General features: G+C 47.6%; 1 protein-coding gene across 2 annotated transcripts; it reads left to right on the top strand.

Moving 5' to 3' along the window:
• The first annotated feature begins 14,834 nt into the window (after positions 1-14,834).
• LOC119854678 (interleukin-8-like) lies at positions 14,835-16,876 on the top strand. 2 transcript variants are annotated; one of them, XM_038399577.2, is made up of 4 exons: positions 14,835-14,982; positions 15,218-15,344; positions 15,437-15,520; positions 16,092-16,876. In XM_038399577.2, exons 1-4 carry the CDS (start codon positions 14,898-14,900, stop codon positions 16,108-16,110), a joined length of 315 nt encoding a protein of 104 aa, XP_038255505.1. In that variant the 5' UTR covers positions 14,835-14,897; the 3' UTR covers positions 16,111-16,876. The 2 variants fall into 2 exon arrangements, with proteins under 2 accessions (XP_038255505.1, XP_043369380.1); XM_043513445.1 differs by lacking the exon at positions 14,835-14,982 and having other exon boundaries at positions 14,990-15,344.
• Positions 16,877-17,618: the final 742 nt, after the last annotated feature.

The raw sequence follows: 17,618 nt of genomic DNA, 5'->3' as shown, positions 1-17,618 counted from the left end.
TTGTTAAATGTACCAGAATGTATTTGGGGTTTAAACTTCATGAAAACTAATGGGATGCTACTTGCATTATTTTCACTTATGTGTATCCTGTTATAATGGAATAGCAAACATTTACACTGTATATATCCCCTTTCAAACTAAAAACCCCATCACATGAGAAAAAACCCGTGTATAATGCAAATGAAGCACTTTAATAGGAAAGTGCTAATTCTTGCGCATTTCAAAGCAAGTGGTCATTGTGCCTGATCAGAGATCAAAGATGCTAAAGGCACTCCTCTCTCTCCGCCATCAGAGAAAGAGCCCACGTGGATAGCCAAACTGTCGATTTGTTTTTCTGTGAGAAGAAGCTATAAGTATGGACACAAGGAAAAGTTCTTCATCTCTGGACTGTTTGTATTCTAATAGGGCAGAATAACTGAAGGAGAAGAGGGAGATCCCCAGAGTTCCTGTGGGTAACCCTAAAAGACTTCTGAGAAAATGGCAGATCACTACATCTCTGCTACCATTTGAAATTATAGACTATGACTAACCTGTACATATATTTGTACCTGCTTTAACCTCTCAATAATTCTCCTTCCTTTTTCTTAGCTAACTAAAGGTTGATTAGCTTACTACAGAATTAGCTACCTGCATTGTCATTGGTGTGAGACTAGGATGCAAATTGACCTGGATGAGTGACTGGTCTCTTGGGATTGGGTGTTATCTGAAATATGTTGTGATTTTGGGTGTTAGTGACCGTTTATCACAGAGCACGACTTGCCTGGGTAGCAGAGAGACACTTCAATAAGGGGACTGTCTGTGACTCCATTATAAGACTGCTGTGGTACTTTGGAAGTTCACATTTGTTAGTGGGTTGGGGCAATCTAATTATAGAACATACCACCAGTTAAGGGTATCTGCCCTGCTTTTGACAGTCTGCCCTGAGGCAGGCATTCATGGTTATGAGTCACTCCAGACAGCATGACAAGGACTTCAGATGGTACAATTTAAACAAACAAACAGAACTGGAATTTACATAATGCCATTTCTGAATCTCTTCTTCTTCCTGACCTTGAATTCTTGTCCTATTTAGATTATCTGATTTCCAACTGTAAACTCTGTAAGGCAAGGCCCTTATATTGCACACATTTTGTATTGTCTCTTGTATTTTAAAGCACTAGATTATAACAGCAATGCTTACAAAATATGGAAGAAATCTATTCACCTTCTAAGAAGAATTCACCATAATCAGATAACGTGGTCCCTTTTAAAAATTGCACCAGAGCATAAATATAATGAAAGATTGTTGCAGGCATGTTTTGGTGATTAAATGGACTTTTGGATTCTGGAATTTCCATTGTATGATCCTTGTAGGTTTATTCAGTTTTTTAAAAAATAAATAAATAAATAAATAAATAAATGTTTCCTAACATTTACCTGGCCTTTATTTCCATTCATTGTCGTATATTACATATCTTGGTCTTAAATGATGCATGCAATTAAATCCTGTGAATCTGAGCAAAGGCTCAGCTACGCTGTCTAAATTTGCACTGTTATGGAGTTATGGGCCGGAGCGTTTAGGCTGAATTTCTAATCAGCTCATTGGGAACTGTGCACTCAGTGGTGGCGTGGTTGGGCCCTATATTGCTTAAGTTCCATTTCAAGTGAAACAAAAGGACATGGGAAGTTGATATTTAACAACAGCTAAATTATTAGGAATATCCACCCCCCTCTGGAAGATAAATTTGGTTATAAGCATCAAAAAGAAATAACCCCCGTCTCTGAAATAAATATTAAAATTATAGTTTGTAACCACGCCATCTCAAAACATGTTCCCAGATGTAAATTATGAGTTAGCATGACAATTTATCTTATATGGAATGGGGAAAAAAGAGAATTCTTGCATAAGTCAAAATAATTTCCAGGTCAGATCCTGATTAGATGGGCCTTTTCTTTAGAGAAGTAGGGGAAAGCACATTACAAGGTAGCGCCTCACTGTTCTTAAACCGAATGGATCACCTAAATTGGAAAGGCACAGAGGAAGCCTGGGTCTGGTTCTATTCAGTGGAGAGAGGGAGCTAAAGGCCTGGGGAAACCTTAAATTCCCTTGGATTCAGGCTGAGTGAAACTACAGGTGGTCTAAGGGTATGTCTACACTACAAAATTAGGTTGAATTTATAGAAGTTGGTTTTGTCAAAAGTGTTTTTATACAGTCCAGTGTGTGTGTCCCCACACAAATTTTCTAAGTGCATGTAGTCGGTGGACTGTGTCCACAGTACCGAGGCAACCGTTGACTTCTGGAGCTTTGCACTGTGGGTAGCTATCCCACAATTCCCACAGTCTCCACCGCCCATTTGAATTCTGGGTAGAAATCCCAGTGCCTGATGGGTCTAAAACATTGTCGCGGGTGGTTCTGGGTACATATCGTGAGGCCCCCATTCCCTCCTTCCCTCCCTCCCTCCGTAAAAGCAAGGGCAGAAAATCGTTTTGCGCCTTTTTTCTTGAGTTACCTGTGCAGACGCCATACCACATGCAAGCATGGAGCCTACTCAGCTAACCGTCACTGTACGTCTCCTGGGTGCTGGCAGACGTGATACTGCATTGCTACACAGCAGCAGTTTATTGCCTTTTGGCGGCAGACAGTGCAGTATGACTGGTAGCCGTCATCGATGTAGTCCTGGATGATCTTTTAACCAGGCGCCTCGGCAAACATGGGAGTGACTCAGCCAGGTCATTTCCCTTGTTTCGTCTCATGGCAATTGAGTCCTACTGGCAGTGCACTGTCTTTTAATCTGCAGCCAGCAGAAGATGATGGCCAGCAGTCATACTGCACCGTCTTCTGCCGACCACCCAGGAGGTGACGATGGCTAGCAGTCGTACTGCACAATCTGCTGCCAGCATGATGTATAAAGATAAATGAAGTGGCTCAAAACAAGAAATAGACCAGATTTGTTTTGTATTCATTTTCTCCTCCCTCCCTCCTTTTGGGAAATCAACGGCCTGCTAAACCCAGTTTTGAGTTCTATCCTTGAGGCAGCCATTCAGTTTCTCTCAAAGCCACCCCCTTTGTTGATTTTAATTCCCTGTAAACCAACCCTGTAAGCCATGTCGTCAATCACCCCTCCCTCCGTCAAGGCAACAGCAGACAATCGTTCCGCGCCTTTTTTCTGTGCAGACGCCATACCACGGCAAGCATGGAGACTGCTCAGATCACTTTGGCAGTTAGGAGCGCATTAAACACCACACACATTATCCAGCAGTATATGCAGCACCAGAATCTGGCGAAGTGAAACCGAGCGCATAGGTGACGTCAGCGCGGTTATGAGAGTGATGAGGACATGGACACAGACTTCTCTCAAAGTACATGCCTGGCAATGTGGGCATCATGGTGCTAATGGGGCAGATTCATGTGGTGGAATGCCGATTCTGGGCTTGGGAAACAAGCACAGACTGGTGAGACTGCATAGTATTGCAGGTCTGGGACGATTCCCAGTGGCTGCAAAACTTTTGCATGTGTAAGGGCACTGTCATGGAACTTTGTGACTTGCTTTCCCCTGCCCTGAGGCGAAAGAATACCAAGATGAGAGCAGCCCTCACAGTTGAGAAGCGAGTGGCAATAGCCCTGTGGAAGCTTGCAATGCCAGACAGCTACCGGTCAGTCGGGAATCAATTTGGAGTGAGCAAATCTACTGTGGGGACTGCTGTGATGCAAGTAGTCAACGTAATCAAAGATCTGCTGATATCAAGGGTAGTGACGCTGGCAAATGTGCAGGTCATAGTAGATGGCTTTGCTGCAATGGGATTCCCTAACAGTGGTGGGGCTTATAGACGCAATCCATATCCCTATCTCTGCACCAGAGCACCAAGCCGGCGAGTACATAAACCGCAAGGGGTACTTTTCAATGGTGCTCCAAGTACTGGTGGATCACAAGGGGTGTTTCACCAACATCAACGTGGGATGGCCGGGAAAGGTACATGAAGCTCGCACCTTCAGGAACTCTGGTCGGTTTCAAAAGCTGCAGGAAGGGAATTTCTTCCCAGACCACAAAATAACCGTTGGGGATGTTGAAATGCCTATAGCTATCCTTGGAGACCCAGCCTACCCCTTAATGCCATGGCTCATGAAGCCATACATAGGCAGCCTGGAGAGTTGTCAGGAGCTGTTCAACTACAGGCTGAGCAAGTGCAGAATGGTGGTAGAATGTGCATTTGGAGGTTTAAAAGCGCGCTGGTGCAGTTTACTGACTCGGTTAGACCTCAGCAAAACCAATTTTCCCACGGTTATTACTGCTTGCTGTGCGCTCCACAATATCTGTGAGAGTAAGGGGGAGACATTTATGGTGGGGTGGGAGGTTGAGGCAAATCGCCTGGCCGCTGGTTACACACAGCCAGACACCAGGACTGTTAGAAGAGCACAGGAGGGTGCGGTGCGCATCAGAGAAGCTTTGAAAACCAGTTTCATGACCGGCCAGGCTACAGTGTGAAAGTTCTGTTTGTTTCTCCATGATGAAACCCCCTGCCCCTTGGTTCACTCTACTTCCCTGTAAGCTAACCACCCTCCCCACCTCCCTTCAATCACCGCTTGCGGAGGTAATAAAGTCATTGTTGCTTCACATTCATGCATTTTTTATTAATTCATCACACAAATAGGGGGATAATTACCAGGGTAGCACAGGAGGGGTGTTGGAGGAGGGAAGGACAAGGCCACACAGCACTTTAAAAGTTTAAAACTTATTGAATGCCAGGCTTTTGTTACTTGGGCAATCCTCTGGGGTGGAGTGGCTGGGTAGCCGGAGGCCCCCCACACCACTTCCTTGGGTGTCTGGGTGAGGAGGCTATGGAACTTGGGGAGGAGGGTGGTTGGTTACACAGGGGCTGTAGCGGTGGTCTGTGCTCCTGCTGCCTTTCCTGCAGCTCAGCCATACACTGGAGCATATTAGTTTGATCCTCCAGCAGCCTCAGCATTGAATCCTGCCTCCTCTCATCATGCTGCCGCCACCTTTCAGCTTCAGCCCTCTCTTTAGCCCGCCACCTCTCCTCCCGGTCATTTTGTGCTTTCCTGCACTCTGACATTGTCTGCCTCCACGCATTCGTCTGTGCTCTGTCAGTGTGGGAAGACAGCATGAGCTCAGAGAACATTTCATTGCGAGTGCATTTTTTTCACCTTCTAATCTTCGCTAGCCTCTGGGAAGGAGAAGATCCTGTGATCCTTGAAACACATGCAGCTGGTGGAGAAAAAAAAAGGGACAGTGGTATTTAAAAAGACACATTTTATAGGACAATGGGTACACTCTTTCACGGTAAACCTTGCTGTTAACATTACATACATAGCACATGTGCTTTCGTTACAAGGTCGCATTTTGCCTCCCCCTACCGCATGGCTAACAGCGGGGAACATTTCTGTTCAGCCATAGGCAAATAGCCCAGCAGGAACGGGCACCTCTGAATGTCCCCTTTAGAAAAGCACTGTATTTCAGCCAGGTGACCATGAATGATATCACTCTCCTGAGGATAACACAGAGAGATAAAGAACGGATGTTGTTTGAACACCAGCAAACATATACTGCAATGCTTTGTTTTACAATGATTCCTGAGTACATGCTACTGGCCTGGAGTGGTAAAGTGTCCTACCATGGTGGATGGAATAAGGCTGCACTCCCCAGAAACCTTTTGCAAAGGCTTTGGGAGTACATCCAGGAGAGCCACGAATGTCAGGGCAAATTAATCATTAAACATGTTGGCTTTTAAACCTTGTATAGTATTTTAAAAGGTACACTCACCAGAGGTCCCTTCTCCACCTGGCGGGTCTGGGATGCAGCCTTGGGTGGGTTCGGGGGGTACTGGCTTCAGGTCCAGGGTGAGAAACTGTTCCTGGCTCTTGGGAAAACCGGTTTCTCCGCTTGTTTGCTGTGAGCTATCTACAACCTCATCATCGTCGTCTTCCTCGTCCCTAAAACCTGTTTCTGTGTTGCCTCCATCTCCATTGAAGGAATCAAACAACACGGCTGGGGTAGTGGTGGCTGAACCCCCTAAAATGGCATGCAGCTCATTATAGAAGCGGCATGTTTGGGGCTCTGACCTGGAGCGGCCATTCGCCTCTCTGGTTTTCTAGTAGGCTGGCCTCAGCTCCTTAAGTTTCATGAGGCACTGCTTTGGGTCCCTGTTATGGCCTCTGTCCTTCATGCCCTGGGAGATTTTCACAAATGTTTTGGCATTTCGAAAACTGGAACGTAATTCTGATAGCATGGATTCCTCTCCCCATACAGCAATCAGATCCCGTACCTCCTATTCGGTCTATGCTGGAGCTCTTTTGCGATTTTGGGACTCCCTCATGGTCACCTCTGCTGATGAGCTCTGCACGGTCACCTGCAGCTTGGCACACTGGCCAAACAGGAAATTGAAATTCAAAAGTTCGTGGGCCTTTTCCTGTCTACCTGGTCGGTGTATCTGAGTTGTGAGTGCTGTCCAGAGCAGTCACAATGGAGCACTCTGGTATAGCTCCCGGAGGCCAATACCATCTAATTGCATCCACAGTACCCCAAATTCGACCCAGCAAAATTGATTTCAGCGCTAATCCCCTTGTTGGGGGTGGAGTAAGGAAATCTATTTTAAGAGCCCTTTAAGTCGGAAAAAAGGGCTTCGTCATGTGGACTGGTGCAGGGTAAAATCGATTTAACGCTGCTAAATTCGACCTCAATGCCTAGTGTAGACCAAGGCTAAGTATACTCTCAGTTTCACCAGTGGAGTACATCAAAGGGAATGGAATTCAGAAGTGAGATGAAAATCGGATCCCCACTGTCTCAGAAGGCCCGGAAACTCATCTGCAATTCCAGCTCTCCCACCTACACACCTGCTTCCGTTCTCTCAGACACAAACTCTAGTAATGCTGCGCCCAGTTTAGCAGAGTAATTCTTTTCCTCCCTGAGCCACACAAAATTTTCTCTAAGTGAGTCCAACTCCTCCATATAAGCGAGGTTGTTAACAGAACCAGATCTTTGGCCAGATCCAATATGAATAAAGGAGGGGCAAACTTTGCCTACGTATCTCAGTCCTGCCATGCAACACACCTGCTCTTCAGGCTGACTCCTGAGCAAACCACCAGGTGTGCCAAATTACAGAGCGGTTTCATAAAGTGGGTCAAGCAGCCTCCCGGGGCTTCTGATTTGAGGGGGTTGTTTTTCATTATGTAAAGTTCAATAATTTTAGAACCCAATTAGCAATGCCCATGGGATTGTCTCCTGAATCATTTGTTCATAAACTCAGGGCAGCCAGACAATTGACTGTCCCAACAGGAAAAGTGGCCTATAGACAAGCTAGACCAGCAGTCTGCCTTCATTACATCACTGGTTGGCAATGACACTGTGTTTACTTTTCAGGTATCTGTGACTGTTTTGCTGTACTGTACATAGTGTTTAACACTAATGAATTACAGGAACAGATTATGTAAAAACTTTGGAGCAGCGATTGTCTTCTTGTTCTGGGTTTGTACACTACCTGGCACAATGGGGTGCTGGTCCATGATTGGGGTTCCTAGGCTTCACCTCAATACAAATAATTAATAATCAGACTGTAAGAGCCATCTCCCTCAGAAAGTTCCTGCACTGGAGGAGGAAAGGAGCATACGCTGTATCTCTCTATTCTTGAACACATTGGCCAAGGAAAGTCAATCTGAACAATAGAGGACAGACACTTTGCAGGCAGTTCTGTCCATCAGCAAGAGAGGATGGATGCAACAGGAGAACATGGATACCACTTTAGGGATCAGCCTGTGAAACAAGACTAAGACCTTCAGTGAAAGCAATGGTCTAACCACCGCAAGGGAGAGAACACAATAGAGGGGGCTGCAATAAGCTGTGTGGCTGCAAACAACAGACCCTGCTGGCATCAGCTAAATGACACACAGGTCGTATCCCAGACTGAAGCCAGGAACTTTGACTTCAACACCACAAAGCCTCTGCCTCTGGTAGCTAAAGAAGAACGCTGGTCAGCTGTGGTGTTCATACGATGGATTAGGCCTTCTGGAGTTGCAGTCACGAGCGAGTGACATAGTTACGCACACTTGAGTAGGTCTGACATACAGATGGCATCAATACATATACACACTTAGCCAATGAAATACACATTGCAGAAATTAAAAGGGGCACTTGATAGCCCGTTAGTGCCCAGATCACAAAGACCACCAGCAATATTGACTGTATCGGCAAAAAAAACTAAGGCAGGACTGGACATGGAGACTGTCCTCTCATCCCTAGAGATGCTCTTTTGAGATCAGCAAAAGGAGAAGTGTGTAGAAGCTGACCTGATTACTGGATAAAGAGAGGGCTTTGGTCTACTGGGCTATCCATCCAGTTTTTTCTTATGAACACAGGTTTTTAAATGTTTGAGTAAATTTGGGAATAGACGGTTACCACAAATTGTGGCTTTTTGCTCTGTTTGCAGAGCCTGGGATGGCAGCTCTGTTAATGGTGGATAGACCAGGATGAAAGATTCCAACCCAGGCTGGAGTGCAATGGCTGAGGAGAACTCTGAATAAAGGACTAGAAGAGATGCCCATCCACTGTGCTGCTGGTGTTGCCATTCAGCACCACACCTGAAAAAAAATAGAGGACTTCAGGCCTACTCTGGTGTCAACTGAAGTCAGTGCTGGGTGCTCACTCAGCAATTTTGAAAACCAAGTTACTTAACACAGGCAACTCAGCATGTATTTAGGATCATAATTTTAGGCACTGTTAAAAAAATCCATGGCCTGTATTTTAAAGAGCTATGGGCCACCTTTTCAACCGAGTTCATTACACAACAGCTCCTGTTTGGAAAATCTGGGCCCTCCCATTGTGATGAAAGTGCCCATTATCCAGTAGCTCCAGTGGAAACGCGGAGGGCAGAACTCTTTTGGAAATCTGACCATCTAGGTGTCTAAATGGGAACTGAGCGGTTTTGAAAATCCAGCCCAATTCTGCTTTTGGCTGTATTCTTCTAAGGATACCTGAAGCGTCCACTACAACAGCATTCATTTACTGGGAGCAGGGGCAGGTCCTACCTTGTCCCGTGTCAAGGATGAACAAAGTTAGCACAGTCACTTTCTGATGCCCTTAAAAAAATAAAGAATGTCTTCATTCCCCATCCAAAGTGTGACAGCGACAGAAACAAATTGCTGGGTAGTGGAAAATGTGGCTCGCACATTTATCCTTCGATTACAACACTCATTTTGTCCTCTTTGTGTCATCATTTCTAGAAGTTGACACACTATCCCCCGACTAAGACGCATGCTTGTGCAGTTATTCCCATTCCTGTGGTCTTCCCTGTTTCAAACACTTCAGCATGTCTGAACATGAAATCTTATCCACTGACCTTTGCTGTGCCAATTTTACCGATACAAGAGATAAATGTATTCACCGCTGCTCACCACTTTAATAGGCATTGAACCACCCAGTCGCTCACATTATTTCACCATCTCCTTGCTGTGTAACCAAGCATGTGCATACCTTGAGGCTTCTACTCATATAGTGGAAGAGTCTAGCCATGAGCTCATCCCAGTTTTGGAATCTAGATGGTGTGCAGATCATTTTCTAGAGTCATGCAGCTCTGACCCTGGAAGGAGTTCACTCTTTCAGGATGAACACTCAGTTCTGGTTTCTATTTAACTTTGTGGAAAGTGCCTAACCCAAGGTGTGAGCATGGGTTACAATGGGATGAGTGAGTCTCAAATGATTTGAAGGTTCCTTATCTGAAAACTCTTCTTATTAATTAATTATTAATCATTATTATTATTATTATTGCAGTAGCACCTCAAAAGCATAGTCAAGGGCCCCATGATGGTACGTGCCATAGAAACTTGGAGTAAAAAATAAAAAGGCCACCTTTCTGGCCTCACGGAGCCCTCCTGGGTTGGAATCCAGGCCCCAAGTCAACGGGAGTTTTGCCATTTGCTTCAGTAGGGCAGGATTTCACCCCGATGTGTCACAAAAATGTACACAAATGCCTTGGGAGTAGAAAACCCACAAAATCAGATTCCAGCAGACTTGAGGGATGCTGGGGGAAGGACTGGGTATCTGCCTCCTGGGGAAAATGGAAAGACAATAGATCCATGTAGGTGTCCATCATAAAAAGTGTTGTTGGCCCCTCTCAGATCCTGGTCCCTACTTGATAGTGAAGATTGTCTCCTCTTCCCACCCCTTGTCCCCATGACTGATCCTTTGCTAGGGCACGCAGAGGTGCCGTGACAGTCAGCTGCGAAGGGGAGGGGTAACATGAGGAGCCTGTCTGCGTTAAGTAGGTTGTCTTGCCATGTAGGAGCAGCACCACCCGGGGTATTTCATGAGGCTCCGGGGAAGAGCTCCTCACCTTGCTCTGCCATCAGACAGCACAAAAAGCAGCACCCAGTTAACAGGAAGGAGAGGCTTGTGCAGGGCTCTTGTGTGATGGGGAAAGAGCACATAACTGGGGGCGGACAGGGCGGAGAAGGGAGCAGGTTAGTAGCACAAATGAGAAGGGGTTGGGAGAACCGTGGCCGAGTGGACTGGAGAAGAGAACAAGCCTGGGCATGGGAGAAGGAGAAGGGGGACCCAGCTAGGGATGATCAGAGACGGAGGAATGGGAAGAAGGTGGTGAGAAGCAGATATGGAGAGGGTGGAGACCGAAGAGGATGGGAGGGGGACAGGCAGGGCAGGGATGATGTGTGTGAGACAGAATAGCAAGGGCAAGGGAAGCTGTTGGTATCCTGACTCCAGTCCATCTGGCTCAGTGTGGAGAACAGAGCTGTGGAGTCCTATCCCCAGACACTGCATCACTCCACTGTCCTGACTCCTAGATGAGCGGTTTTGGAGCCATGCTCTAGAATACCGTCGTACTTTCCTATAGACCTGCCAGGGAGAAGATATCAGGACCTTGCCAGCAGCAATTCATTTCAACTTCTTTTGAACGCCTCACAAGTGCTAAGCATATTTATCTTTTGGCAAAACCTGGACAAAACATAGTGAACAGATCTTAAAAAAACCAAAGCGCCCCCAAACCTTTCCGTTTCCAGCGTCGGCTCCTTCATAGCACAAGCCTCATTAAAGAACATTATGCACAGACCTCTGCTTCCACTAACAGCTCCTTGAAAGCCTGCAGTGTAATCTCAGGCTTTTCTCTAATCCCATTTCAGAACCATGGTGGACAGTGCATGCTGGTTTTGTGTGGTAGGCGTTTGTACAAGGCATCAAAAGTAGTTCAGGGCAGATTTAACTTTCAGGCCAAGGTCCAGCTTAATTCTTGGGCAAGTTAGACACTTTGGTCACAGGATTACGACATTCTGACGCATCATAATTGTCCTTCTGCCTTGCATTTCAACAAATGGGTTTAGTTAATTACAACACAGGAAAGTGAACTGGAAGTGACTGAGGAAATAGGCTCCTACTCCCTGAATAATATTGCTAAGTTACATGTTTGGTGACAAGTCATGTTTGCTGATCAAGGAGGTCTTCCTTCTAGATGTTATTAAGCAATTCCCAAGGATGTCTTTTAGCTCCTTCATGCAATGAGTAGCTGTTGCATCTTTTGTGAGTTAATATTACCTCATTCCCGGAGGGCACCTGAAACTCAACTTCACCTTCAAAAAATAAGTGTATCTTAAACAGAAGCTCTGATGAATTAATGCTGAATCATATTGGAATTCACCAAAAGGCAAGTTGGTGACACCATTTTTTCGGAATGAACCTTCTAGTAAGGAAGTGTCAGCTGACGTAGTAAGAATGATTTTTCCTCAAAAAAATGGACTGGCATATTTTGCCCCAACATGGGATGGGAACTGTTCAGCAAGGACTGTACCACATGTCAAAATAGGTCTTGACAACTTTCCGTTCAGCTGTGTGAGACTTTACAAAGCTGTTGCTGGAAATACAGTTATTCCATTGAAAGAAAAAGTCCCATACTGCACTCTGGCATCACGAGGGAATATCCCATTGTCCAAGATTTGGAAGTAGCATGGTTATTTTCTTAAAAGTGACAGAATGTTTCACAATTCCTAGTAAAATGAGATTTCACTACAGGTGGTTTGGTTATAGTTTTGTTTAAACTTGAAGAGCATTTTGTCATACACTAGAATTCTCAGCTATTCTTTTATCACAAAATATATCACTTGCTAAATGCAAATAAATAGTTTTGCTTGATGCATACTTATACTCCCCAGAGAAGCAAAACACGAGGATAAAGAACTTGTTATTGCTGTTGTATGCTTTACATTAGTGCATTAGCTAAGTTAGCTAATGCAGTAACTATTATTCATTTCTGACATACTTTTGTCACTCTACCTGCCATGGGGCATAAACTGCTGCTTACAGGACTTTACAGTCCTGTTCTCGCTACAAGGCACAAATCATTCTGTATGCCAAAATTCCCCCCCTGTAAGAAGCATATAAGAAAAGTGGGCTACCACTGCTCTACCAGCTGTTGACAGAATAGGCCCAACATGTATCATTCAAAACCTTTCAGGAAAGTAAACTAAAAATAAAACCTGCTCCATTTAAGCATCAATAGGTTCTGCATTCTTTGTCCACCTAAAGCACCAACTAAAGTCAATGGTGAAACCCTGACCCCATTGATGTCTATGAGAGTCTTGCCACTGATTTCAATGAAGCCGGGATTTTGCCCACTGGCCTATTCTGCTCCTACTAAAACCAAAGGGAGTTTTGCTGTTAATTTCAATACGACCTGGATTGAGTCCCAGAACAGACCTGCTGTTAATTTGTTATTTTGAAACGGGAGAAAAGATGTTCACACAGCCTATTTGCTGCATAAAGAGAATTAAATTGAAAATGTTACCAAAGGAACAAACTCGACACACGTTGCCAAATATTATAAACAGGGTTGGCAGAAAGACCCACACAATTCTCAGAATTGTTCTAGCTTTGGAAGATGCTTCATAGTATCATTCCTGGGGGGTTTTTTAGTGCACAGCTACCTGTGAGAGAGAGAGAGAGAGAAACTGTTCCCCCAGTTTTGAATGTCTGGTCATTTTCAGGTATTTCTGTAATTTGCCCATAAGGTTGCAGAGCAAGAAACGTTTAGGGGTGCCATAGCTGTCAGATGAGATAGACATCTCACTCACTGGTAAACTACATTTTAGGCATTACTGTAATATAATAAATAATAAGGTCATGTCAATGACCTGGGATGAATGATTTCCCCCCTCCTCCTATGTGCTTCCAGTCATTTGCAATAAGCCAGATGTGGAGTTTTAGCTTCCATAGATAACAGTGAAATCTGAGCTCCTCATCAGATCCCAGGACAAGACCCCTGGATTAATTTAACAGCTCCCTGTGCTCATAAATACATGACCTCCCGAATGTCATTATAATGTTTACATTCTTAGCTTCCCCTTTCCTGTAAAAATTTTGCAATTATGGAAAGCGTGAGCCTGCAGATGTAAAAAAAAATAACCCTGCAGTCATCTTAAAACACAGGGCCCATACTGCTTAATAGCAAATACTGCTGATGGTGCAGATTGATTGTGCTAATGCTGTTGTCCAGTGCTAGAATAAGTGAAGTAGTTTCATAAAGGGAGCATTAGAGGTCTAATTAAAAAGCTATGCCACTGAATTGAGCAGCAACAGGCACTAAGATCCCACGAACTAGCCTGAGCAGGGAGTTAGGTGGAGACAGTACATTGAACGCCTCTGCTCCTGCCCTCATTACACAATGGGGGGTACAAGGTCTGCCTCTCTACACTGCAAGGCAACCTATCGTCTTGTGATTACATATCCATCCAGTAGTAAAATGACTCGTGTATAAGGAAATCCTTCTCCAAACTGACCCCAGAGCTCTCCTCACCCCCACGAGAGACGGGAGACTTTGCTCAGGATTGACACCATTTCTGGAATCGAAGGAGTTTGAAAGACACAAAGTCCAGCGGGATTCTGGGCTGACCTGTGTCTTCATTCCCCCCTCAAGCTTAGAAAGAATAAGACTGGGCATATTTCAGACCCCCCCCGGCTGGTGGCCGTGCCCAGTTTCCGTCCCCTTCCCCTCCCCCAGGGCGATTCACTGGCTAGGACTGGGGCGGCCAAACTTCCCGACCCTCCCGGCCGCATGTGACAATCTTCAGAAGCCCAAGAGCCAAGTGGCTCCTGCCGGGGCCCAGCGCTTCAGCCCCACAGGAGGCTCCTGTCAGGGCTTGGGGCTTCAGCCCTGCGGGGAGGGGGATCTCGGGGCTTCAGCCCCACGCCCCAGCAGGCGTGCTGAAGCCCCAAGACCCCCGCCTCCCCGCTGGGCGTCACATGCCGCCCCCCAGACTTTTGCAGCCAACACCTGGGAGCCGCAGGGAGGGGGCCCCGAGGGTCAGCCACCGCTGGCAGAAGCCCCTAGCCCACCCCACCGCTGGCAGAAGCCCTGTCCAGTCCGGTAGGCACAGAGCGAGTGGGCATGGGGAGGGGGCTCTCCCGAGCCTTTCCATCACGCCAGGAGGCGTGTCAGCCCCGTGTGGCCCCTGGGCCCTGAGAACACGTGGAGCTCAAACCCACCCGCACCCTCCTCGCCTGGCTCCCCCTCTGCGGCTCAGCCGGCCCGTGGGGGACCCGGCGGGCTCCGCTCTTCTGCGGGGGGCCCTGGCCCGCCGGAGCCGCAGCGGGGCGCTCGCTGCAGGGATGGGAGCCGGGAGCTGGGGCCGCCCCGCTCGGGACTTCCCGGCGGGGATCCCGGCCCCCGGGCCGATCCCCGAGCCCAGCCCTTGGTGCGGGGCCGGGGCAGGCGGAGCCCGGCTGAAGCGGGTGTCTCCGGCCGCTCCGCCCCCTCTGCCCCGGGAATTTCCCGGCCGCGTCCCCGCGGGGATAAGAGCCGTTGCGGGGCGCTGCGGTGGCTCAGAGCTGAGCCGAGCCCAGCACCCAGCGCCCAGCGCCCAGCGCCCAGCACCCAGCACCAGCCTCCGCCGCCCGCCCGCCCGCCCCATGAGCCGCTCCCGGACCTTCGCCCTCGGCGGCCCCCTGCTGCTGCCGCTGCTGCTGCTGGCGGCCTGCGCCGCGCTCTGCCGGGGTACGGGGCTCGCTGCGCCGGGCTGGCCTTGGGATGCGGGGTGCGGGAGTCTCGCTTCCCACTGGGGCTTGGAAGGACAGATGGGACCCAGGTGTCCGGGAGCCGGCCGGATGCGAGGGGTGCCCGGGGGATGGATGGGACCCAGGGTGTGGGGCGAGGGGTGTCCCCGGGCCGCCCCCCTGCAGAGTATCTGGCCGGCGGCAGGAGCTGAGTCTTTCTCCCCCTCCCCTGACAGGGGCCCCCATGGCCGGCGAGCTGCGGTGCCGGTGCGTGCAGACCGTGTCCAAGGTGATCTTCCCGAAGCGCATCGCCCACGTGGAGCTGATCCCCGAGGGGCCCCACTGCGGGGTGCCAGAAGTCATGTAAGTGTCCGGGCCCTGGGCCCCCTCCCAGCCCGTGCCCCCCTCGCCGCCAGCCCCGCGCTCACCCCGCTCTCCCCTCTGCCTCCCCGCAGCGCCACCACGAAGCAAGGCAAGAAAATCTGTCTGGAGCCCACCGCGCCCTGGGTCAAGCTGATCGTCACCAAGATCCTGAGCAGGTACCTGGCCTGGGGCTGGGGCTGGGGCTGTTCGTGTTGTGCCAGCCCTAGTGCCCGTTGTCCCGTGTCACGGGAGCGTGGGCGGCAGACTCAGTCTGAAGCAGGTGTCCGTGTTGCGGGGACAAGGGGCGAGATGGGTCACTGAGTCTTAACCAGTGGATACTTCTGATTACAAACCGCTGGCCCAGTTGGCCCCATCAGTCCAGCTCCATTATCGGGGGAGAAACTAAGCCCAGGTGTCATGTAGCTATACGAGTTTAAATAAGTGTCTGTCCTCTTCGCCCTTAAACTGGGCGGCTACCTCTGGCTGGTGGGGTCCCTGCCACTCAATGCCACTGATTGTAGCTGTATCAGCACTGTCCCCTGTTCCTTGTGACACACACAGCTGCGGGGGTGTAGGGGGGACAGCCGGAGGCTAGTGCGCAGGGAAGGCCAGCTCCGAGCCTGTAGAGGGGAAAGGCAAGAGCAGAAATGAGTCTCTTTGTGAGGTGAGTCTCTATGTGAGATGACCTCAGGTGAGGTCTGTCCGGATGTCACTTATAACCTGTTTTCTGTTGTCTGCCTGTTGCAGTAAATCTAACAAGCTGTGAGGGGAGAAGAGGAAATGAACAAGGAACTACAACACAAACTACCTGTGTGCACAAGGGGAGGCTGGACAACTAGCCATGATGAACTCTCTTCTTTTGAAGATCTGATAGACCAGCCTGCGCTCCATTCAACTTCAACGGTTCCACAAAGTTATTACAACCTGTGCATATTTATGTATTTATTAATACAGCTCTGTATAGCTCTTCAACAGCTAGGTGTTTTTGTTCAGCACCGTAGAACTTTCTGATCACCTGAAGGGATAATGCTGCAGTAGTGGCTCAAGAGATGGCTTGTTGTTAATCGAGTACACATTCTCAATAACCCATCAGCTCAGATGGATAGTACTGTGAAGCTGTGCCTTTCACACTGGGGATGTGCAGGATGCCTGCTGGTTTGTGAATAACCAGAGCTTTGGATTCTGGAGCTGCCAAGCATTTAGCCTCTGTGCCCACAAATATGTAGGATTACAAAATGAAATCCAATTAGAACAAGCCCAATAACTTGCTACTGAAAATGTGGCTTCCAGTCACTAGCTGAACTTTCTGAAAACTCTTTAGGGCTCTCTTTTGATGAGTGTTAAATTATTTCTATGCACTTTAAATATTTGCTATTTATGCTGAAGGTTTAAGAACAGTAAGGTTCTGAACATCCCTGGACATTTTATGTCTTCATTGTATGACACGCTGTCATGTTTTGTGTAGAATTGGTATTGCAAATTGTACGGTACTAAAGGGAGTTACACCTAAAATAAATATTTTCTGATGAAAAGTGGTTGAGTCTTCTACTCAGTTAAGTGTTCATGTTCATGTACATGTATGTGTCACAGTGAGACTCCTGGAAAAGTGTGGTCTGGGTGGGAACTGGCAGAGGATACACACCTGCCTTCCAGCTTCATCCCCTTCCCTATTTTATTTAATGTTTGTCTGCATTTAACAGACTCTTGGGTCCAGAGTTGCAATATATAAACTCCTCATCTGCAGACCTCATTGTGAAGGGAAATTCGGTTTGTGGCTATGAAAGCTGCGAGGACTTGCACATTTGCTTAACTTTCCAGGAGACAATTCATGTGCTAAAGCACCCTGCAAGATCAGGCACATAATGATTCGTTGCTGTTCTAGGAAACAAGACAGCACCAAGGAAAGAGCCTAGAAGACACTTGCTTTATATATAAAGTAATTTTCAGGACATGTGCATGCTCTAGCTGTAAAAAAAAAAAAAAAAAAAAGGGTGAGGGTATTTAACTAGACATTTGTAAAAGTGCAGTATCCCTCTATCTAGTTACATCCTAACTAAGGGTTAGACCTATAGGCACAGATTCACTACATCGTCCACGGACATATAATTTAGTGGGTGGAAAGACCAACTACTGCTTCCTTATGGAATTTGGGCTGGACCACACACCATGGGGGCCCTATCCTGCTCCCACTCAAGCAAATGAGAGGCTTGCTGCTTCCTTATATTAGCCTGTGAGATGGTGGGGTATCGAGCCTTACAACCTGACCCACACAGG

The sequence above is a fragment of the Dermochelys coriacea genome, chromosome 4 (genome assembly GCF_009764565.3).
Source record: "Dermochelys coriacea isolate rDerCor1 chromosome 4, rDerCor1.pri.v4, whole genome shotgun sequence".
NCBI lineage: Eukaryota > Metazoa > Chordata > Testudines > Dermochelyidae > Dermochelys > Dermochelys coriacea.
This window is presented reverse-complemented; position numbering and strand designations above follow the sequence as displayed.